The 24390-nt window shown below is 35.5% G+C and overlaps 1 protein-coding gene across 3 annotated transcripts in view; it reads right to left on the minus strand.

Annotated features, from left to right (window-relative positions):
* Positions 1-24390, minus strand: part of LOC106156639 (syntaxin-binding protein 4) — a 32843-nt gene that overhangs the window by 8364 nt on the left and 89 nt on the right. The window contains exons 2-16 of one of the 3 annotated variants that reach the window (XM_087010005.1): positions 23795-23869; positions 23167-23246; positions 22600-22695; positions 22100-22172; positions 21434-21508; positions 20864-20967; positions 19922-20073; positions 18597-18855; positions 16656-16703; positions 8926-9161; positions 5407-5503; positions 4939-5060; positions 2860-2949; positions 2655-2720; positions 530-694 (exon numbers count right to left, since the gene is read on the minus strand). In XM_087010005.1, coding sequence (XP_086866131.1) covers positions 530-694; positions 2655-2720; positions 2860-2949; positions 4939-5060; positions 5407-5503; positions 8926-9161; positions 16656-16703; positions 18597-18855; positions 19922-20073; positions 20864-20967; positions 21434-21508; positions 22100-22172; positions 22600-22695; positions 23167-23246; positions 23795-23835 — 1704 coding nt within the window. In that variant the 5' untranslated portion in view covers positions 23836-23869. The remainder of the gene's footprint in view (positions 1-529; positions 695-2654; positions 2721-2859; positions 2950-4938; positions 5061-5406; positions 5504-8925; positions 9162-16655; positions 16704-18596; positions 18856-19921; positions 20074-20863; positions 20968-21433; positions 21509-22099; positions 22173-22599; positions 22696-23166; positions 23247-23794; positions 23870-24390) is intronic. The other 2 variants (XM_087010006.1, XM_087010007.1) reach the window with 2 other exon arrangements.

Raw genomic sequence — 24390 nt, forward strand, 5'->3', positions numbered from 1 at the left:
TCATAGAAATATTGCTGATGGAACTTTCAATTGACAATTTATGTCAATTCTCAGATAGGTATAGAGAACGCAAAAGAATACAGGAATATACTCCCTCTTCCCTGAATTTCCCTGATATTTTTTTAAATATTTCTTGTAAAATATGGCAACTTTAAACTCTCTTTTACAATTCAAATGAACAGAAAATCACCCTATACACATGACAACCCCTGTCTCTGAACTTAAGATGGCAGCAAGCATTACAGAGAATTTGAAGATTAGAATGAATTAATAATCTCTTTAATTCATGAAGTAGTTTCATAAATGCCACACTCTGTTTGCAAATGTTTTTTGACCATCTCAATTATCTTTAAAAATCCATTGGAAAGGCAGTTACATACTCTTAAGTTATTGGAATCTACTGATTTATTAAAAAATGAATTAACCAAGAAAAAGAACAGTGAACCTGATTGAGCCAACATATGGTGATAAAAATGAGAAACTTTATTTCAAGCAACTGCTGGCATTTTCTGTCAAACCCTTGACATACCAGCTGTTTGGACTGCTGAGTCTTCATGTCAGAGATTTCAGTTTCCAGTAATTGCACAACTTCTTCGTAATCCTGCTCCATGTTGCGGGCTGCCTTTTGGGCCTGCTCTGCCAGATGGACTTTACTGCGTAAGTTCCGGCTCTCGTGTATAGCACCCTGAGCTTCCTGGAAACAGCACAATGTAAAGATTATAGTTCCTTAACACTGTGCTCTAGTAAGGTTAAGACATCACACATTTAATATAAAGTAATTCCATATCCTTAGTTACTTGGTGGGATAATTAAAACTAATTAACTGTTGTGCAGGGGGTAGCAATTAACAGGTTCAGGGTTAGATAACTCCTCAGTTGCTGTTACTACATATCTAACTCCTCAGTTGCTGTTACTACATACCTGTAATGGATAATAGATGAACATTCAGTGTTCACTGACTAAATTTCTTTGATTCAGAAGTGACACAAAATTCAATGTTATTTAATAATAATGTCATAGCTGTAAGATTGTTGTAAAAATTGCAAAATTGTTTTTTTTTTTTTCAGATTTCTTCTCTACCTGAGCATCCACAAACAACATTTCAATGTCAATTTAATGATATCACTAAGTACTTCAGTAATTTTTCTGTAAGGCCTTAGTTAAGATTTATTCTTAAAAAGGCAAAATAATACCTTTGTTTCAATGATGCAGCTCATGACTCCATGACAAAAATATTAAATAAAATGACGATATAGGGACGAAGCCCATACACTTGTTGTCACCTATGCCAATTTTGGTAATAAGATCTTGTTCAAAGATGAAGTTATGCCCCATACTGCTTGTTGTCTTACTTCAAAATAGCTGACAGGTTTAACTGATGATAAACACTCTGAGGTGCTTATGTTTTTCACAGAAAATGTAAAGGCCTATGTTTTATATTTTTTAGATGATTTTTTGTTTTGTTTTGTTTTTAATTTTTAAAAAGGTAGATGCACGAAACACCTCATTTTTGGTACTTTGATAATCATAAAACCTTAAATTGAAATGGTAACAGGAAGGACATATCATACTATAGAATAATCTGAACTAGTATATTATGATCAGGTATATCCTTATCAGCAATCTGACAATTAAACTGAACTAATCAGATTATCAGCTTCTGTAAAGTCTGGAGCTCATATTCTTGTTATGCTCAATCTAGCTCAAATTAGCTGACCATGCTTCTTTGGCATGACATCTGCATGATACATGATTTTATTTATTTATTCATTTTTTATTTTTTGTTGTTGTTTCTATGAATTGAGTACATGTTTAGCACTGGATATAAAAATTTGTTTATTTAGATTGAAAAGTAGTATTCTTAGGTATTATTTACTGTTAAAAACACTACTGTAACAGTAACTGTCTTGATATGCCATTTTAAAAGAAAATTAATAGGAAGTTTGTGTGTATAGATGAAAAACGTCCACAAGTTTTCCTGGCACCTTGAGCTTTTCCGGCTAGACCTTTTTATATTATTAAAATGCTGCATTCCATAAGTTTTCTTTATATATATTATCTCTATCTTTCCAGAGACAAATTACTGTTGCACAATGACATGCCTTACTAATGTATGCTTCACCCCTGATGCTTCTCTTAAATATTATTAAAATGCATTCTCAAGTCCACAGTATACTGGTTGAATAAACTCATTATATATGACAAATCAAAGCATGATACTAAAAATTAGTGATTCTTATGGCTCTCCCTTTTATTTAAGTTCTTCCTTTACCACTGTGATGATACAAATAATCCAAATTGGTTTCTCATGGTAAATGCAAGTGCTATCTGCGTGCTGTGAGCATGTCTTTTCAGCATTGGGCAAATCTCTACTTTGAAAGGTTGGCATCCTGCACTTGTTCTATGCTAGCCAAAGGCAGAGATCTCATTTGGCACGAAGTTACATTTTTTTTTTAGAAAATATTTTGTATCTATGGTTTGTCCAATACGCAAGAAATTCAAAGTTAAGACAATTTCAAATTCCAAAAAGGTACTTCATGGAATGCTTTAATATTTTGCAAGTGATATATGGTATTAACCTAAAATAAAAAAGGAAATAAAATACTTAACTTATAAATTGCATTATAATTTTTTTAAGCCTGCAAGTCACTCACCCTCCGAAGCCTTAGCAATTCCTGTTCTGCTGATTGACATGTTTTCTCTTTTTCACGCAACAAAACCTAAAGCAAATCAAACAATATGCAGTCATTATATTATATGGCATTTGAATATGAGTTTAACATTATTGATTGAAAATTACTGCTATCTGAAGATAGATAGATAGACTAAGATAGATAGATAGATATTAAAATTTCAAACCTTAAGTTTTTCAACTTCTCTCCTCAGCTGATCTCTTTCCTCAACAACATGGTGAAGCTCCTCTGTGCCTACAGATGGGGAATAATTTATCTAAAAGAAAAAAAAACATGGCTAGTTTCATTGTATATTATGCCAAATTAATATCACTTTTAAAGAGATTGAAAGCACATACCTGAGATTAGTTTTTTGTTTCAGTCTTTGAACATTTAATAATCGTACAACCAAACATTTTATCTGCCAGGGGTCCTGAGATTCCTTTATTTGGCCCCACTGGGACTGAATTTAAAATCTTGGAAGTTCCGTGCTTCCACAGAAAAAGCTTAAAACATTTAAAGAACAATGTCAGTGCTAAACATGATTGCGTGACTCAATTGTTTGTCTATTGTCTGTCACATTATTCTAACCAGCACACCACCGGTAATCAATATCCATTCAGAACATTATGACATTGTGGAATATGGAAAGCTTGAAAAGCTTAAAATATGAGATGACTTGTAACATGTACATCTACATACATCTACAGTAAATCTCATACTAGTAGCCCATACTCTCTACAGAAAATCAATGTATCAGGTATCTTGGTCATTGCACTGATCATGTCAACATCAACATCAATATCATGTTACATAAACTGCGTTGCTGTAGTTCTCATAGGTTAACTGTACTCTCTGAACACAGGGTACGCTCATAGTCTTTTACAAAATTATTGTATCCCACCCTGTGGGATTTCAAGTATGCAGTGCTAACCTACTCATTCAGTACGTTTATTATGTGTCAGACATTATCAAGATTGCCAAATTGTTCATGTACTTTTATGTGATGCCCACAACCACTTTTTTTACATTTGCCCCTAGAAATCGCTGTATGCAATCACTAATCTGTGGCTCGGGGAAAATAAACTGCAATTATAATTGTTTATGAGGCCTGGTTATTAAGTAAACTCCACATTATATTTTCATGTTTGATGCCGTTTTAACATTGAGTGATAAACCTTGGCAATACAGTCATACCTTTACACAGTTAGAGGGCCTAGGAGCGCATTCTCAACGAATTAAGCCAGGCTTTACAAAGCCGGTGACCTAAAAATGGCGGACGTACATGAAAGAAAAACCGCCTAATCTTTTAATAGTCTCTCCGCCTCTCACACGCCTCCCCACACGTCGTCCCTGCGGGGTACAGTAATTAAATCTCGGCTCCGAACATTAATATTTCCGTGAATATCTCTGGTGATATTATCTCCGTAGATAGTCGATTCATTGCTGCTCTACGGGCCAAATTATTCCTTTTTCGTCTCTGTTTTCAAAGATAATAGAACAGAAGAGCTTTTTTCCTTCGATCGCCTTCAGTCGCCATGCTTTCTTCACCACGAGTTTAACTGACGAGCATGCGCACTTAATATTTCTCAGGTAGCTTCCGCATGGCGAACGGAGACGCGATTTAATTACTGTACCCCGCAGGGACGACGTGTGGGGAGGCGGAGAGACTATTAAAAGATAAGGCGGTTTTTCTTTCATGTACGTCCGCCATTTTTAGGTCACCGGCTTTGTAAAGCCTGGCTTAATTCGTTGAGAATGCGCTCTAACATGTAATTACCCTATGGGGGGGGGGGGGGGGGGGTAGGTTTTTAAGTGGTAGCAGCTTTCATAACTTTGCTTCCTTTCTGTGGAAGATGATTAATTGGCTAAACTAATATGAACAAACTTAGATTTAAATTTAGATTGTTTATATACAGGACAATTTACAAGTAAACATATCTTGATTTCTTCCAGTTATTCCTATAAATAGAAATGTTTCTAAACCTCAAAGAAGTTCAAAATCTCACATTCATAGAAACCCTGATCGAGCCACTACTGTTTGACATGCTCAATACATGAAAATGATTTAGATGTAACTTTTGGCTTAATATGTCTTATTTTTATGAACCAGACCCTGCTACTTCAAGGTCTAAGCTATGACCATCCTTTACCTAAAGTTGAAACACCCAATGTCACAGACCCTCCACTACAAGTCAATAATATGCATATATATAGGATTTAAAAATTTATAAGTGCAATAGGTGACCACTGGGCAGTGACTGACCTCTGGTTTGAAGGCTGGTGGCTGTGTGAAATCTCTGAAGTCATTGTGACATGCTGTTGACGTCTTCATATCACAATCTTTCAATTGAAACTTAAACATCTCCCTGGCAACTTGTACAAACTCTGAATAAGCAAAAAAATGTCTACATGTTATTTTTTTTTATTGAATGGTAATTCATAAAATGAAAGTACAATAACACATAAACATGAAAGCATTCATGCAGGCACTCACACACAAACACTCATACATACACCCACTTTATATTTTATCAAAGAAAATTACCATATTTCACATAACCCACAAAATTTTCATTTACTGATCAGCATCCAACTTCAGAAGGCCAAAATCAATAAAACAAATTATTTGAGAGGATGCCACCTTCTGAGCAGAAACCACAAACCAAGAATGTCCTTGCACAAACCAGCAGCATATCCTTAATTCCTGCTTTCCTATCAGGTATGTATTTACCTCCATATGTGACACAGCCTGAGGAATCCAGGTGCAGGTGCCTCCTTAACTCATACTGCTGCTCTGGAGTTGGCTCTAAACCCAAATACTTCAATGCCTGGAAACAGAATTGTTATCTTCTACAATCATACAATTACAGTGCTAAGCAAAAAAGAATAATTATATGTTCCATAATATAAAAGCTATCATTTACAGGGGTGGATTTAGGCTATCTTCTGGGTCTTCCAGAAGACGGTCAGATTTTCAAGTTTACGCTGACGGGTATCCAATTTTTGCTGTTGGAAGACAATCAAAAATGGAGGATGGATCAACAAAGATAAATTGGAAGACTGTCAGAAAATATATCTGGATCCACCCCTGATTAATAGTGTTATAAGAAAAGTGGTCACATGGTTTTGCAAATGTAGAGAAAAATGTCCAATAAAAATGCTCCTCTATGGGAAGGGGGATATTTCGATCTGTATGAGTTCTGAACTCTACAGAGGAATGAGAAGTACACTAAAAGCTCTTTTTACACCATGTCCAGTCTGGCCAAAATATATGCTTAGAAATGAACATGCTATGCCATTTTTGGGAGTGTAAAATATTTGGAGTGTTTTAAATCCCAAATATCCCAAAGTAATTACTTTTGCCCACAAACTTCACATTCCTTGCCAATATGCCATGATTTGAACATTATGGCTGTATTCCCAGAGCTTTTAGATTGAGCTTTTAGATCGCGGGGAGTCTCACTAGATTACTGTCAGATAATCCGGCTTAAATGTCCGTCCCACCTACTACAAGCTGTAAGGGGGTTATTAACTTTCGTGTCCGCTCGGCTGACAGATATTTAGCGTGAACCCCCAGGGAGTTAGGTCGATCTAAAGTAGATCGATCTAATCTCTGGAAATGGGGTCTAAAAGTGCATTCCCAAAGATTTAGATCAATCTATCTAGATCGACCTAACTCCCTGGGTGTTCACGCTAAATTGATGTCAGCCGAGCGCGCATGGTAGTTAATTACCTCCTTACAGCTATTAGTAGGCGGGACAGACACTTAAGCTGGCTAAGCTGACAGTAATCTAGTGAGACTCCCCACAGGGATAGATCGATCTAAAATCTGATTTGGTAGGCCAATAGGAGCAATCAAATTGACACCTCTCTTGGGACCTTGACTGTTACTATCATAGGAAACTTGGTAGAAGAGCACGAGAGAGTACTGCTAACCAATCAAGGCAGTCCCTTCAAAAACATCACGGTCAAAAAAGCCTTATTACTGGCAATCGAAGGCACCTTAGACTACACAGAGCTCCAAAATTAATATTTCAATGAGCACATTCAGAACAACGCACCAACAGATCAGCAGATCAAATATGCCTGACCCACTTGAATGCTTGTTGCTTAATTCCCACAGGGAATCAGTGTCTAATCGGGAAATAAGCGACAAGCTTTTTAGTGGGTCGCCATATTTGATCCTGTTAGTCCGCTGTTCTGAATGCACTCATTGATCCAGTCTAGACTGGTCCAGGTTAAAGGGTCCTAACATGCAATTAAGTCATAATGGTTTGCTCCCTTTCACAGGTTCTTCATCCTGCTGCTAAGAACACGGTCAGCTTCAAACATCATACGACCTGGATCCATCCAACTCTGTAAGGGGGTTCTCACTAATTTAAAGTGTATTCAGTGTTATCAGCTTAATTGTCTACCACACCTCCAGGAGTGGCTAGTCAATTAGTTACTTACCCCCAAGCAACTCAAGGAGGTATGGCAGACATTTAAGCTGATTACAGCAATATTGCACTTCGGAAGAATCTTCCACAGAGTTAGATCAACCCATGCAGTGCGATATGTTTATCTCTGAGCACTCTGTAAGTTGTTAATTAATTGGTCACAAAGGGCCCAATTCAATGCATATTTTCTTGTTTTCTTTCCATGCACAGACAAAAAAATGGTGTCCTTAACCTATATCAAATGTGTTTATCAGTTTCAAATACCAGAGTGTATTATGATTCCAAAATAACAACCATTCCCAATGATTATAATGATTACAGACATCAGCCTTGGTTTTAATGAAGGAAAAAACCTCTGAACATTAATTATGATACCTACATGTAATACCATCATGTAACCTAGGGTCATGTAGAAAACTAAAAAAAGCTCATGTCTGAAATTAAATCACAAACTTACAATGACTCATTACAACAGTGAAAAAAGGGCAAAGCACATTTTACAAATTGTTATTCGTCATTTACCAAACTTCTCTTTTATGGCTTTTACCACAACAGGAAAGTTTGTGGGTAAAATGCCCTGGGCCGGGTCAAGTTATATTTTAAGGCTGGTTTATAAGGACACGGCAAACAAATGAAATACCTTCTATTCTATTCATTTTACCAAACTTCTCAGAAGTAATCTTCTTGTTATTTATAGGGTAATTTTGCAGGTTGTGAACTAGAGGTTTCATTGCATGTTTGTCTATAGCTAAATTCAAGTTTTTGTGTCAATATCTTTCAATTTGATCAGAATGAAAATGATATCATGATGTTGACAACAAGAGTTCCAGTAAGTCAGGGAAGAATTTTATCAGCTGTGTTATGTTATGAGAACTAGGGGATCAGAGCGGCAATACCGCCACCAGGTACTGTACCACCGGCAAACTTAACCTCATTGAAGCTAAATGGTGGCTACGGATGTACCTGTTTTAGTTGTGGACAAATAGGGTGTGCTTAATATGCAAAGTGCATTTAGAGCAAAAGCATGCCAAAGGTTCAAATTCAAGGCCATATAAAGATGGCCAATATTTGATTTTCTATTCAAGTTCAATATTAACTATGGATGTATATCTGCCAGTTTTGGACATGCAGATTTGCTAGCAGCTATTCAAGTTAAATAGTTCCTATGGGTGTATCTCTGCTAATTTTTGAGTATTATACACTTTATTTTGAAAATGTTCACCGCTGACCATTTTTAGAATTAGCACAGCTCTTTGACTATATGAAAAACAAAAAAGACTTTCAGTCAGACTTTCATTATAGTAACTTTTCCTATATTCCCTTTTGTTTGGGAGATATTTTGCACTTAATTTGACAAGGGTGCATGGCAATGGCTTATATTGACAGCTAAGACTAAAGCTGTTGAGTGAAGAAAAATTACTTTTTAATATTCCGAGTTCTAGTAATTTAAAAATGAAATCTGACAAAACAGCATTGTCAGACTTACCAGGTATAAAATTGTACATAAATACTTTCAATGTCATAAATCTTAATCCAAACAGAAAATCATTTGTTAATTAAACCATGACCCAGTTAGTAATTATATGTTATTTTTAATAGCAAGAACAGGCTCACAGCCAGCAATTTCAAAAGGGAGGTACTTTTTCTGAAAAAGTGGACCTTTTACCATGAAACCTTCATATGCCACAATAAAATTTAACTCAGAAGGGACCTTTTTCCAGCAAAAAGGGGGGTTCTTTTAACCCCCCATCCCCTCCCTGGCTAAGGGCCTGAAGATACCATACTCCACAAGGTCAATACACTGTACTTACCACTTCTAACTTTTCCACTTTAAGACGGACTTGTGGGTCGAGGGATAATTTGGCAGAGGAAGAGTTCGTCTGCTGAAATGGGAACTGGGCAGGGGCACTTCGACCTGGGTTTCCTGCCAAAACAGGGGACGGGTCAAGTGGAGACTGGACAGACCCATACATGGTTTGAGCTGGTATTCGATCAGGATGCAGGGCACTGCCGTATGAAGTTCCAGGTCTACTGTTAGGCAGAAAACCTGAAAGTATAAATAGATAAACCATCTTGCCACTGGTAACTTACACATGGTAATAAGGACATACCTTTTCTCTTCTTAGATAGCGCTTTTTAAACTTTATTATAATAATTCTTTGTTTTGAATATGTAAGTAATAACAAATAAGGAAATTTTTAGTTTGAAATAGGTATATTACTGCCTGAACTAAATTATGAAAATTCAGGATACCAAATAGTTGTCAAGTAATGAAACAATGTAATTATATTTTTCTTTGACAAGGGATACTTGAAAATGCACGTTAATAATATCATAACAAATTACGATAAGTTATTATTATTACATGAATTCAATTATTTTCTACAGGTTCTCAATAGAACAAATGTACAACACATTGTCAAATGTATATAAAATAAATGAAAAGCCTCAAATAATGAAAAGGCAATATTTATTGTAATCTAGAACCATGCAATGGAGTTTGTACTAAACTCTGCAAACATATTTGGAATATACCCATAAAAATAACTCAATCAGATGTAAACTGTAACATGCACTTCACAACTGGTAGTAATTAAGGAACATGTCAAAGACCGCATTCACATCGAGTTGAGCCATGGCTCTACAAAGCCACGAACTAAATATGGTGGACATACATGAAAGGGAAACCGCCTAATCTTTTAATAGTCTCTCCACCTCTCACACGCCTCCCCATGCGTCGTGCCTGCGGGGGTACAGTCATTAAATCTCGGCTCCATTGGGACGACACATGGGGAGGCGTGTGAGAGGCGGAGAGATTATTAAAAGATTATGCGGTTTTCCTTTCATGTACGTCCACCATATTTAGTTCGTGGCTTTGTAGAGCCATGGCTCAACTCGATGTGAATACGGTCAAAGCTAAACTGCCATCTTACATCCTTACACTGGGACTGGGAGTGAAATGGACCAGGCAATTTAGGTCTGAACTTGAGCTAAAATGGCCCGACTCATTACAAAGTTGAGCTTAATTTGGCCTAACTCCAAATAGAAAAGACAAACTTTCTCTTAAAGAGAAAGTCCACTTCTGGACTGACAACCATAGAGGTGGCCATATTTTCACTCACACATTTAGCATTAGTCCAAATGGAAATAATCTGAGGATGTCTAAAACAAGGCTGATTGAAATGCTAAACAATCATACCAGTCTTGAATAGTAAACATGCAAGAAACCAGGTGGGGTGGAGTTTACTTCTAAGTGATAAAGGTGAAACCTGATGAAGCAGAAATGTCATCTTAGAAAGCAATACAAAAGTGACATACAAAACAAGGCGATTCCCTTATGTTGTGCAAAAGACATAATTCAATAGAACAGAGAAAGTACCTGGAAAAATACCAGTGGGAATTGATGGGAAAGATGCAATATTCATATGAGGAGTGTCTATATAAATATGGACATGAATTCTCAGCCTGGTGCTTTCAACCTGAGATAAGACTATTGTGAGACAATCCCCTTTACCACCAGTAAAACCAAACTCTGCATTTCAAAACAATCCTTCCAGTACAGTTTCATGAAACTGAACCTAGCCTTATAAAACTAAGATATTGCTGAAGACAAACATGCAATGCAACCTCTAGTTGAACAATCAAAGCAATTACCCTAGAAACGAATCAGGTATAATGCCATTTAGCATCCCTCATTCACGCATTTTGCAAAGTTCACAACAACATGCAAGATAACAACAGAAATTAAGGTTGCTTTTCTTTTATCTCTAAACATTTATTGTGTTGATAAATATAGCAAAAACTTTTTTATTTTGTAAAGGAACTGGGTTGGGGGGGGGGGATAAACACCAACCTGGTCTCACATTTCTTCAGTGCTTGCCTCAGATTGGGGGGGGGGGCTCATAGTAAAAGTCATACCAAAGACCATGCTTACAAAACAGCCCTTGCTGTCACCCTAAGAATCAAGCTTCCTAAGGTGGGGAAAAGATCACTGGTTTTGAATACTTATTTAACCCAATTACAGCCATCAGCTTTGGTTGTCTTTCTACATGAAGGCCATGTGAATAGGCAGGATTGAGCAAATCCATAAACAATATGACACTGTGTAAAATGCCATGCCAGTTAACTTGTTTACAAAAAGGTGGTTATAACCTCTGAGTAGGTGAGAACAAGATGCCTAGAATATCTGACTTCAAGATTTAAATGTCAAGTAAACTTTCTTTCAAATAACTCTGACAGACATTTGCAATGTTCCAAAATAACAAAAGCCAAATTGTATTTTTTATATAAGCCCTTATACATTTTTCCTTTTCTTAAGACTGCAACTGCCATTTTTTTTACACTGTCGAGTAACAGGTAGACAAAGGAAAGTATGGAAGGACAATATCAAAGAGTGGACAGACATGAGCTTTAGACCCATGCAATGGCAATAAAAGAACAAAAATACCCTTGGTGTAGAGTGTCACTGCAGTGCCTGCAACATTCTTCATCCAGAGACAGAGAGTTTGAATCAACTAGGCTACATTACTAAGATACTGATTTATTATCTACACAATACATTTTAAACCTTGATGAATAAATTGTAGAAATATAAACTAGTTTGATTCACACGCCTAGAAAATTAATGAGGATGGATATCTAATATTACAGGAAATTCCCATGAAAACAGCCATGTTATAGGTGATAATTTGCATCAAAGAAAGTAATACGGATAATCGAAAAAAACTACTAATTGTCCTAGTGCTGCATTTACACAGACCAATTATCTCTTATGTCATACCCGTGATCAATATTCTTTTTCTCTCTTTTTCTCAAACTGTGTAATCTATTTACATAAGTTTCGACTACTAATTGACACCCAACAACATTTTATATTATATACATAATGAAACTAATCTTCGTGTTTAGCACATTCAAGATGCTTTCAGCAGGTAATGGCAGATCAGTTGATTAATATGTTCCTGAGACAATTTAGCTGAAATTCCAACTCAACTTTGTTATTATTATTTTCTGGGCAACACATAAAAAAACAGATATATAACTGTTCCCCATTTATCACATATAAAAGGTAAATTTGACACATCTCAGATGTTGCATAAGCCAAGTCGCATCAACTTCAGGCCTACCCAACTACCAGACTCGGCACCGAATGATCCAGAATTCACCAGTAAATCGGACCACACTACCCGTTTTCAAGGTGTGTGTCAGATCGCATCATACAGTATCAGACGCGACACGGCTCTTGCCTAGTACGCGATGTGATAGTGACCATTCTCAGCAGGGTTGAAAAGCATTGCATCACCACTCAAAATTTGTTCAGGGTATGATACTGTGTAATGCGATCTGATACACACCCTGAAAACAGGTAGTGTGGTCTGATCTACTGGTGAATTCTGGATCATTCGGTGCCGAGTCTGGTAGTTGGGTAGGCCTGAACATCTTAAAATGAATTAAAGACTGAGAGGTAGTTTCTGAAATGTACATTTATTGAGTATTCTGATGCATTTTCATTGCACAAAAAATACCTGTGTAGTATTTTATGGGCACGTTTGGGATTAAGAAAACCAACATTTGTAGTTCTTTGGTGCACATATTATTTTGAATGTATTTTCTTGTCTTTACATGTGACAAAAGAAAAAAAAATGCTGGAACTCACCTACCTATTCATCGCATTTCCAGTTTGGAAGTACACCCCTCCTCACCAACTACATATATATATATATATATATATATATATATATATATATATATATATATATATATATATATATATATATATATATATATATATATACTTGAATAAGGTCTTATTTATTCCACCCAGTACTCCACTCACTAAAATTTTTGACAGTACCGTAATGCCCTTACTTTATGGTTTATTTTAACATTTTTTTTAACTTACTTAACAATAAATGTGTTCCACACTCGTATTTTATCATTATTATTATTATATGTTTCTCTCATTACAAGATATAATTTATATGATTATATGATAATATACAGTAAAGCCCCCTTTACACTGGACAGCGTCCTTTCTGCATCCCATAAGCCAATCCCATATGGCCCCATGTGAGAGTAAAAAAAATACTTTATGTGCCGACAATGCTTGTACCTCTTTTTCACAACCACAGCGATGCCGGTTAAATGGTCGCACAAAGGATACGGAAAGGATGCTGTCCAGTGTAAAGGGGGTTTTAATGACAACCCAGTGTTTCAAAGAGCACAGGAAATTTAAACTATGTATCCACGTGTACAGTTATCATGTAAAAGTGATGGGTTTCACGTTTTCAAGTGCCCTCTGAAACTCAGGGTGTCTAGACTATTAAATGTCCCCTATAATTTGATAGGCAATGAATTTCCCTGGGAGAGATTTCCAAAATTTCCAAACATGCACTTCCTCTCTGTGCAAGTTGCAGAGCAATTCCTATATGTTTTGTCAATTTCTTTATCAATCGTGTTAAGGATGTTGGGGTCAGTCAGATTCTAAAAATTGTGTTATGACTTGGTACATTAAATGTTAACATTGCTCATATTATAAATGTAGAATTCTGTACCTGTTTAGCAGTATCTGAACTGCTTGGTGTAGGTCAACCTTGCTTATCGTCAGTTGGACTGTCACTCACTGTGGTCAGTGGCTCACACTGGTCAGTAGCAAACAGTGACATATATGGATGTCCCTGTGTATTACATGATACACTTTGTATCACCAGACAGACTCACTTATGTTATAAGGAACTCTACAGATTTTGTTCACATTTCAGGTTTTTTTTTCCAGCTAAAATCTAAGATGTAAGTAATGTACATTAACTGCACCTAATTATATTTGTACTACTTGACATCCATCATATGGTATTAAGAAAATTTACATGCCCAAATAGATTTTATCCAAACTGAATGTACACAGTTACTGTAACATATTATTGGAAGAGTATATGTGTGTGTGTGTTGGGTTTATGGCATTATTGATTTTAGAAGTCAAGTACATGTTAATTCAACAGCACAGCCAAACTGTCACTGCAATGTTTAAGAGATCAATTCAACATAATGATCAATAATGTGATATTTATAGTTAAGAAAAGACAAACCTCCAAGGGCATATTTGGATAAACATTTCAAAAATAAGCCAAGTTCAAATGATAAACAACAAACAAATGAGGGAAAATGGGAAATCATGCAATGTCAGGCAGGATATTATCAATAAGCTTTTATCATAGCAGAGAGAGTATTGAGGAAGTATTCAAGTGGGTCGATCGGCCATATATGACCCTAGCTCAGACTAGTTAGTCCCGTGTTCTGAATGAACCCTTTGAGTCTGGTATAACTTAATATAAAATTTTGTTTTCACATCAGATGTGATTTATTAGTATCTTGGCAGAGATTGGTTTTGTGTATTGTTGAACTCCTACCTGATGATTGCCATTAAAAGTGATTTGGAAAACAGCCCAGCAGGGTTAAGATAAGGCAATTAACTATATAATCTGTCGTCAAGCCAACAGCACACACAAAAATCTGAGTCAAACCACAATGCAGGGAGCGGTGACATGCAAGGAAATCTCAGGTGTCATGTTTGATTGTCCCCTTAAACAGATGGAAAAATATTACACCAGGTATGTCACTATCTGGTCAAAAAAAAACCCTTCAATGGAAGTGCCAATTGTTCTTTTTTTTTTTCAGCCCATCATGGATATCAGTTTAAAATAGTTTTGATGGAATTTAGTTTTTATTTTCACTAGACCATATATGGAACGTAATCCCTACCATAATGTGTCAAACAGTTTGACGCTGTAAAAAACGGATGAAGAGGTGTAACCTGTTCACCTACATGGAAAACTCATTTGTCAACAATAAAAATGATGTCTTCCTTATCTCCTTTTAAAGAAGCATATGAAGTCAATTTTTGCCACAAAAGCCATCCAAATGCCAGCATACAGTTTCAAGTAGTATAACTAAGAGAATTACCAAAAGGCATTGTCAAATTTTACCCAAAAAATGATATTTGAATGGATTTTTCTGCTAGCTTTCTATGCTGCTTTCTATTCTGCTAGCTTTCTATGCTGTATGGGTAAGAAAAGTAGGTTACAAAATTTGGTTAAATTTCTCACCCAAAATTTAAGGAAAGGAGCAGTCTAAAGCTCTTTTATGGCTGATTGAGTGATTTATTCAGTTTATCCCTTGGCATGTCGAATTTATTTGAGTCGTTTAAGAAACTAGTAGAAGTGGTTTATATATGTAACTGGGAATCCACGCTCCACTGATGCCCGGTTCATATGTACCTTTTAGCAAATACAGTAACTTATATGGCAGTGACCGGCGAAGCTTCATAGGGAGTTGTGACTCACTTTTTATTTCCCCAGATGCATGAAACGTTGATATTATTTAACTAATCTGTGAAGAACTCCATCACCCCCCTTCCCCACAATATGACCATCTTCAATAACATGTAGTTTGTGCTGGGAGCAGACCAGATCAGACCAGTCTCTCATTTTTGTGTTTGCTCAATTCCAAAGTCAAATTATAAATGCATCTGTTTTGTGAAAATTAAGGCAATTAAATGTTTATTTGTGGTTTGATTCAATGTTTTTTTGTTTTTTTTTTATAAATGCACTGGGACTTGTACACAGTTAAGTGTATATAAATAAGAAAATTGGAATAGTTCTAACAAGATATGTCTATCGGCACAGGGAAGCTCTGTAGATTGCCTTTTCTCAATATGTTTATTGTGACATAATTTTTTCATTAAATACTTATAAAAATTCAAATAGGGCGAACGTAGATGCTATTCCAGTCATTCAGCTTAATTATATGATCATATAACTGGTTTGAAAGCATCCCTCATCACTTGTGTAATGAAGTACATCATGAAAATGATCGTAGGTGGGGGAAATAAATAGATGGAAATTGTGAACTGTTGTCTATTTCAATAGCAAGTAATGTACGTTAGCAAATATAACATTGTAACACAGCAAAATAGGATTTAAAAAGGAGGATAAAATGTACTTGAAAAGTATTAAGCGTAAATTGCAGCTTATCTTGGGTAGCACTTTGGGTGAAATGCAATACTTCGGGTAAGATATGGATGTTTTAGCAGATGGCCCAAACAATCTGACATTTTCAAAGGTTTTTATTGCTGTATTTAAATTGATTTGACCAAAATGATATTTCTCTGAAATTAATTAATTGATCTTGGTCAAACTGTTTGGCACATTACCATATATCTTACTATATCAAAACTTATAAAACCCTTTGATATACATTTATTAAAACAAATTTTCAGTTTAATTCAGGAGATACTGAGACCCCCCCCCAAACACACATGCATACAAAAACTTTTCTTGCAAATCTCAAAATCATTAAAATATTGTTTGGTAGGAATCCAAAAAGAAAGTCATTTTTGAGAACATGAGTAAAACTTTAAATTTTATCTCTTGGTAAAAATAAATACTACTTAAAGTCTGTCATGCATAATAAAATCTAAATAAATGTAATCAACAATTGCACATTTATGAAACAGGGTGCTAAAAGGGGGGGGGGAGATTTTCACCTCTTTGAAACCAATTCCTTGAATACTGTAGCACCTTTTTCCTGACACCTGCAAATTAATCAATGATCATACTCTAACTATCCAACTATGAATTCCACATGAGCTTATCTGATGGTCTTCAGAAGAGAATTAATAGTAATCTCAATGATAATGCCCACCTCACCTGTGGAGATCATTGTGTGACAAAAGGCAATCTGACATTTCTAATGTACTTCACAGAATACTTGGCATAAGACATTTTGATAGAGGTTAATATAAACTGCACATTTTACTTTTCTTGTTTTCACCTTTTTTTTTACTGCATTTAATGTAAAGATACCAACTAGTGCTTTCTGTTAGCTGTAAGCCTGACTGCTTTAAATGGCAATAACATGCTGCAAATACATAACATGGATTATTGTGAACCAAATATTGTGTGCAGCACATGGTACATTATTTCAGTTGACTTACAAAGTCTTTAAGGGCTTTCTTTGGCAGCAATCCAGAAAATACTTATAAAACCAGTAGAAGGCCAGAAAGGTCAGAGAAAAAATTACAGGAAGTTCTATAAGTGTAACTCAGAACACACAGGCATACCATTACAGAACACAAAATCATCATAAGCCCAGGAAGTCTTGTCTTGTTACAAGGATTAACAGTGCAGTATCTGAATATGTAATCTTTTTTAAGGCAGGGGGTCACAGTTACATAAAATACACCAAGGTGCTAATTTATGATTGGGCTCCCATTCCTAGATCGATCTAACAGGATCGGTCTAATTCCATGGGGCTCCCATTCCTAGATCGATCTAACAGGATCGGTCTAATTCCATGGGGTTTCTCGCTAAATTGCTTTCAGCTTTAGTGGCTTAGATGTCTGGGACGGCTACTGTAGCTGCTAAACCACAGTTCATTACCCCCCTATCAGTGTATAGTAGGCGTGACAGGTATCTAAGCAGTTTAAGTTAATTGTTATTAAGCGAGAATCCCCTTGGAGATAGTTCGATCCAAAGTCAGGACAATAGGGTCTGGGAATGGTCTCTATGCTATAAGAAAGTGTTAAACTAATAGATGCTCTTTTATAATTCCTACGTGTTTTCTTGTGACAAGGATTAACAGTACGATATCTGAATATCTAAGCTGTTTTTTTTTTTTTTTGGATTGGGGTGGTGGGGGGTTTGGAAGTTACATAAAATACACCAGGGTGTTAATTTATGTTACAAGTAAGTGTATAACTAATCAATGCTCTTATATGACTATTACCTAAGTGCTTGCTTGTGACAAGGATTAACAGTTTGATACCTGAATATGTAAGCTTTTTTTTTTCTATGGGGAGGGGGGGGGGCAAAGTTACATAAATACATCAGGGTATTAATTTATGCTACATGTAAGTGTACAACTAATATATGCTCTTATATGACTATTACTTAATTGCTTGAATTAAATTGAGTTGAGGTTCATTTTGTGTAAATTATGGTGTATAAATAAGAGAACACAACAATGCATACAGTGATACCCATCCTAACACATAAGCCACATTTAAAAATTTTTCAATAAATATATCATTGAATAAGAATTTTAAATACAGAAACTGAGCCATTAACTGCAATACCCTCCATTGCAAAAATTTGTCTCATTTACCGTTCATTTACAGTTTTCAATCTTATCTAGAACATTTGCTGTTTTTTTTTTTAAGAGTTCTAATGCTGTTCTGTAATGGATGTAACAGTTCGAGAACTGTTTTTGGGAAGTCCTTCAGAATGTGTTAGAACATTATTAAGATCATTTTTTATTAAAAGAGAAAAACATTTTGTTCTAGGACAGATCGAGAATTGTAAGTGAGCGTTAAAAGAGACAAGTTTTTGCAGGGGCTGACCTCTAGGTACCACCTGGTTTTAACAAGTATGGTTCAGAAAGTGGTTTCATAAGCATATTACACAAACCCACACACACATTACTATACCTGTGCTTCCTTGTGGTGTCGAGGCCATCGCTGGCAGTTCTTGTAATGATCGCTGCAACGATGATGTATTGGGAACTTTTGGCAATGCACTTTGTGTATTAAGTCTGGGAGGCTCTACCACACCCTGCTCTTCCTGCTCTCCCTGAGAATCTGTGTCGTCATCTTCCTCACCTTCTTCCTCTCCCTGAGATTCTGTGCCTGTATCAGACTGGGAGTTACTCCCTGCCTCAGAGCCCTCGGACTTCTCAGTCTCAGTCTCCTAGAAAGAGAGTGCACTCTGGCATGAACTCATGAAAAAAACACTAGAGACAGTGGGATTTGGATGAATATCCTAAGTTTTCATTGTTTGTACCCCTAGTGGGAAGAAGATAAAAAAATGTGTTGAAAAAAAATTTATACTTGCACTGAAAGTAATTACGATTTATGCTTAAGTCTCTCTAAAACTAATCTTTTTATAAGTTTTTTAGGATTCATGTTTTTAAGCTTTTTAAGTAAGTCAGCATTTGGTGCAGCAGCTGTGGTTCTTATGAATTTTTTTATATTTTATTGTTGAGTGCATTGAAATGTAAACAAACAGATCATGCTATATAAAAAATAAATATTATTGCTATTAATTATAAGATGTGACTCTCATGTTTGGTTCAATTTTTCTTTCTTACATCAAAGCAGCAAGATAATAATTATTGTCTATAACAACTTCAATGATGCTGAATGTTAACCAAAACACACCATAATCAAAATCAAATCAAATCAAATAATCAATAAACAAATGATAATACAATAAATAATCAAAATCAGGTAATAAAATTTAAATCTATTATTTAAAGTCAGTCTTTTTTTTTAAGAAAGCTCATTGTGTTAGAGGTTCAATCAACACACCAGAGCAATGTACTTTACTGCTGGATTGTTGCAGTTGTTCCTTTATGTTGTGATCAACACTACTACAGGAATTCATTTCTAAAAATGCCCTACCAGGTGAACATCAATCTTTAAAATTAATACAAATTTATATGTATTGAACTCTTTTTAACATTAAATCATCAATAAACAAACAAGGCTATTCATTCATTTGAAAAGGAAATTGAAAACTGAAAGTTTATTGCCATCTTTGCAAGCCAGAGGTATCAGGTCAAATGCAAACACGATGGCTATCCTAAATTACCCCTGAACACAATAATACAAAGCATAACACAAAGAATGACATAATACATTACAAAACCATATCCTTTTGTACTCCATCAATCTTTGATACAAAAAAAAGATGCTTCAGGATTTCAATATGGATACAAAAAAGATACTTTAGCATTTCAATATGGAAATCCTACCTCCTCCTCCTCTTCATCCTCCTCACCATCTCCAACATTATACCCTCTACTCCTCCCATGCTCCTCTGGACTAGTCGACCTTGACCTTGAACTCTGACTCACAGGGGTCATCTGACCATCCTTAAGTACCCATGACCTCTTTTCACTGAATTCTTTTTAAAAAATAAAAAATAAATGAAGATGTCAAGAAAAACTAATTTATTTATATCCAAATAAAACATTTCACTTAATATAAATGGCTGAATACTGTATATATAAAAAAAACCTTCACAATATGATCGACTGCAAATTTGAGAAGCTCTATAAATTTCACACCATTCTACGTAGATGTTTTAAGGTGCGTTGCTGCAGTGTTTATATTTCTATTTTTACATTATTCTGCAACATGTTTATGTATATTTCTTTTATGACAATTATTATGTAAAACTTTATCCTATGGGTTGCAATTTTCTATATATTATCATGAAAAAAAAAATACTTAACATCAGACATTTTTTGGGGTTCTGAAGGTCCTGAGGATCTGCCCTACAAGAAATCTACAGGTCCTCCTAATTCTGTGCAGGTCCATTAGTCAATGTTTACGTATGATTCCTATTTTATGTATTGTATTTACATATAAACCTTGCCAATCCAGAGGTCCTGCACTATCAAAAATCTTGCTGGTGTACCATGAAAATCTGACTCCCCTAAAAGGCGACTCTACAGTCAGATTTTCATCATGAAACTTTGACTCCTAACACTAACCATAACCTGCAAATTAACAAAAAGTGCCAATGTATCCTCCATTATGCATACTAGTCATATACTCAAATAAAATAAGATTTATGAAGTTTTGTAGGGGGAGTCAAGATTTTCATGGGAGTTAGATTTTCATGTTACACCGGCTCTCCAGGCAGTTTCTCCAGGTCTGTAACATGGGGTAAGTACTGTAACATATATTACCTGCAGTCATCAGAGGTGTATTGGCTCTGGATGAGGAAGCACTGTGGGTAGCTGTCGAGTAAGAATAGCTACTCTGATTCTCAAGAAGATCCAGGTACTCTGACCTGAAGAACAATAGAACACAACTTCATTACATAGAAATGTGGTATGAGACATAGTCCTGTGATCCGACGCATCAAAAATAGCAAATCAAAATCCAAGTTTCTTGTGTGTGTTGTAACACTTACAAAGAGATGTCTGTGCTGTGCATGCGTCATAACAATAGTGAAGATTTTTACAACTTATTGTAATGCACATGTATGATTTTTATGCTGTTGACCACGTGGGTGCAAAAAAACGTAGGGGGGCTTCCCAAATGCGTATCGATCTTCAAGGAGGCCAGTAACAGTGAAGATGGATTGATACTTGATATTTACCTTGCATTTCTTTTTTCAATACCTAATAATATTGTTAAATCATTTTTTTGCAAATGGTGTGTTTACCCCCCCCCCCCCCATCTCCTCTCTCTCTCAAAATTACGAAGTTCAAAAGTCATAAATATGATATCCCAAGACAAGCCCAATCACAAACCTTGCTATTTCATCTCTTGTGATAACAAGTTGTACTGTGCTGGTAGCCGAGGCACTTCTGAGTACAGAGACAGCCCTGGGAACATACAAACACCCATTTCACTGATACATGATCTTTTGAGTTATTTTTATAATTGATTCGTTTACTTTAATTAAAAATTTATCATATTTACAAGCCTGAATAAAATCTTTACAGCATGTTTTTTGTATATATTTGAAAATAAGTTATATGGATTGTAAAAACTAAAAAAAAAATAGAAATTTGTCATCTTTCTTTCTTTTTCTTTTATTTTTTTGACTATTTCTTTTTAATGTAAAGATCAACTAAGATGTCATAACATAACCAAGAATTTAATCTGAAGCAACAGATTGAATCATGGCTAAATATTAATTGAGACTGATTATAAACTGCTATGATAAATTTCTATTTGTTTCTATTTTCTATACATCATACAAATTTGAAATTGATGACATAATCTTTGTTGCTACAGTGCACTTATACAAAGTATATTTTGGTTTGGTGGTGCTTGCTTTCATTTTCATGTGAACATTTGAATTTTGCTAAACTTTTTATTTTGATAATCATAATTGATTTTGGCATATTTCTTATGAATGTTTTCATTTCAAATTTTACAATGTACCCAGTACAAGGACTCTTAGGAGTTACCTTTCATTTGTAGTTCGTCTCCCAAATGACTGCCCATTGACTTCTAAAATCTCATCACCTTCACAAAGGCGGCCTGTGAAAGACATGGTACAGGGTCATTGGTGATTCCTAATAAATTATTTTTCAAACCACGCATGTGCATCTTAATATCATAAATAATCCGACACTCAGATAATCAATGATTAAATGGCAACTTTGATCAGGAATGCTGACTAAATCGTAATTCTGACAATGTGACACAAGGTCCTGCTTCCAATGTACTCCCATAATTTACATGTATAATGACAAGCTGTTCTTTATTTACTTAGTGCCAAGAGGAGGCGTGTCATTTAGTTCAGCTGTTTGCAGTCAGCGAGAGTCCCTGCAGAGCTGGTATGATCCACGTACAACAATGGTGACAGTGGGAATGGGACCTAACTGTTAACTTATATTTATTTCAAAACCCTTTAAAGAAGTTTGAAAAGCTGCAGGTGTTCTGAAAACAGTTTTCTTAAAATTACCATCTCTGGCTGCCAATCCACCAATCAAGATCCTTCTAACAAATATACCATGGCCCCTATTTTCCTCAGAGTTGCATCCCCCTATTATTTTAATACCTGAAACAAGAAGAAGTGTAGCACTGAAATGAATTTTCAAATAGGCCTTCATCTTTAATTGCTGACATATGACCAAAAATTATTTAAATTCAATTTGGAGCCCATGCTTCAACATTCTATCATATTGTATGGATTAAAATGTCCTTTTAGTTAAACCTGCAGTCTGCCAGTTTAACCAATGTTGTAAGACAGTAGAAATCACCTGAGATAGCCAAAAATCTGGCAAATGAGCTTAGAATCTAGTGGGGTCATAAATAGTGGTAGATTAGTGAGTGGGTGCAAAAAAAAAAGCTGACAAAGTTTAGCCAGTGATATTTTTCTGTTATTTTTTTTCTTAAGTTCTTTAAAATTACAGTTTATATTCCACAACAGTACAAATCTATTATCTTTTGCATAACAGTTTTATATTGGTCAACAAAGACACTGGTCACCAGCCAACTATCCTGGACTGTGCTATACTTTATTACCCACCTAAACCTTTGGCACAGTCAGTATAGGTGATGATTTGGGGCTGTCTTGCAGGAGAGCCCCTAGAGGAAGACCTGCTAAGCCTGAAACCAGAGATCATTTGCTAAGTCAATGGATGTAGCAGTACATAGCTTTTTATTAGTGATATTTATAAAAGTCATACAAACAAGTTTATTTCAAGAAATTGGAACTGCCATATTTTAATCATTTCCTGCCAAACCAAATTTTCTTTGCACAATATGTAATTTTCTATCATGTATACTGAAGAATCATTACTGGACTCGCCCCTGCACCTGCATAGATTGCTTTAGTGATGCTTTATGCCACTTCTCATTATATGCTTTACAGTAATTACAAATGACTGGCCAGTCATTTGGTCTATCATATGTCTTCCATTTCAGAAGAAAATATTGGCAGGTTTACAGTAAGTGAAGACAAAGAAAATCACTTTCAAATGAAGATCTATATAAGTATGCTTTTAAAGACAAGGAAACTTTTCTTTAGATCTTTTAAGATATGCTTACTTGTAATCTTTGCGTTTTATTAAATCTTTCAATTTTTATCTTGCTCTTTACATTTATATACTGAAGTATATGTACATGTAGTAGTAGGTGAATTTCTCATACAATACCTTTCATGATTAGACTCTGTAAGCACGAGTGTTGATGCCATTATTGGAATCTAACAGTCATGCTTCCACCTGAAACTGAGAGAATCATGTTTGACAAAGTAGTTTACAATAAAATGGCAAAGAGCAGCCACTGACTATAGCTAGTGACATGAGATAACAAGTGCACGTAGGCAAAAGGTTGATCATATGTTTCCAAAGGCATTACCCCCCCCCCCCCCCCCCAATACTCCAGAGAGCAATTTCTACACAGTACTGTATTCTAAGATTCCTACATGTTGTCTCGTTTAGTTCTAACACTAAAATAAACAATACTTTGAAAGCAGCAACAAAGCCCTAAAAATGACTATGAGTTGTCACTACAAATAAAATAATTCTCGCACTGGTAGTGTACATGCAAAATAACTTAGCCTAGACAGTGAGATGCACCATGAAATATACGAGAAGGGACAGAGAATTCATCATAATTGCAATTACAGAAGCCATTCGAAGGCTCTGGTGATACTTTCCCCAGTTCTCCTTTATCACGTGTTGTGAACCTCTTTTTAAATTTTTGTTTAGAACGCTACATTTTTGTGCTGATTGGGTTAAATTTACAA

The sequence above is a fragment of the Lingula anatina genome, chromosome 3 (assembly GCF_051362555.1).
Source record: "Lingula anatina isolate TDL-2025a chromosome 3, LinAna3.0, whole genome shotgun sequence".
In the NCBI taxonomy this organism is placed as follows: Eukaryota; Metazoa; Brachiopoda; class Lingulata; order Lingulida; family Lingulidae; genus Lingula; species Lingula anatina.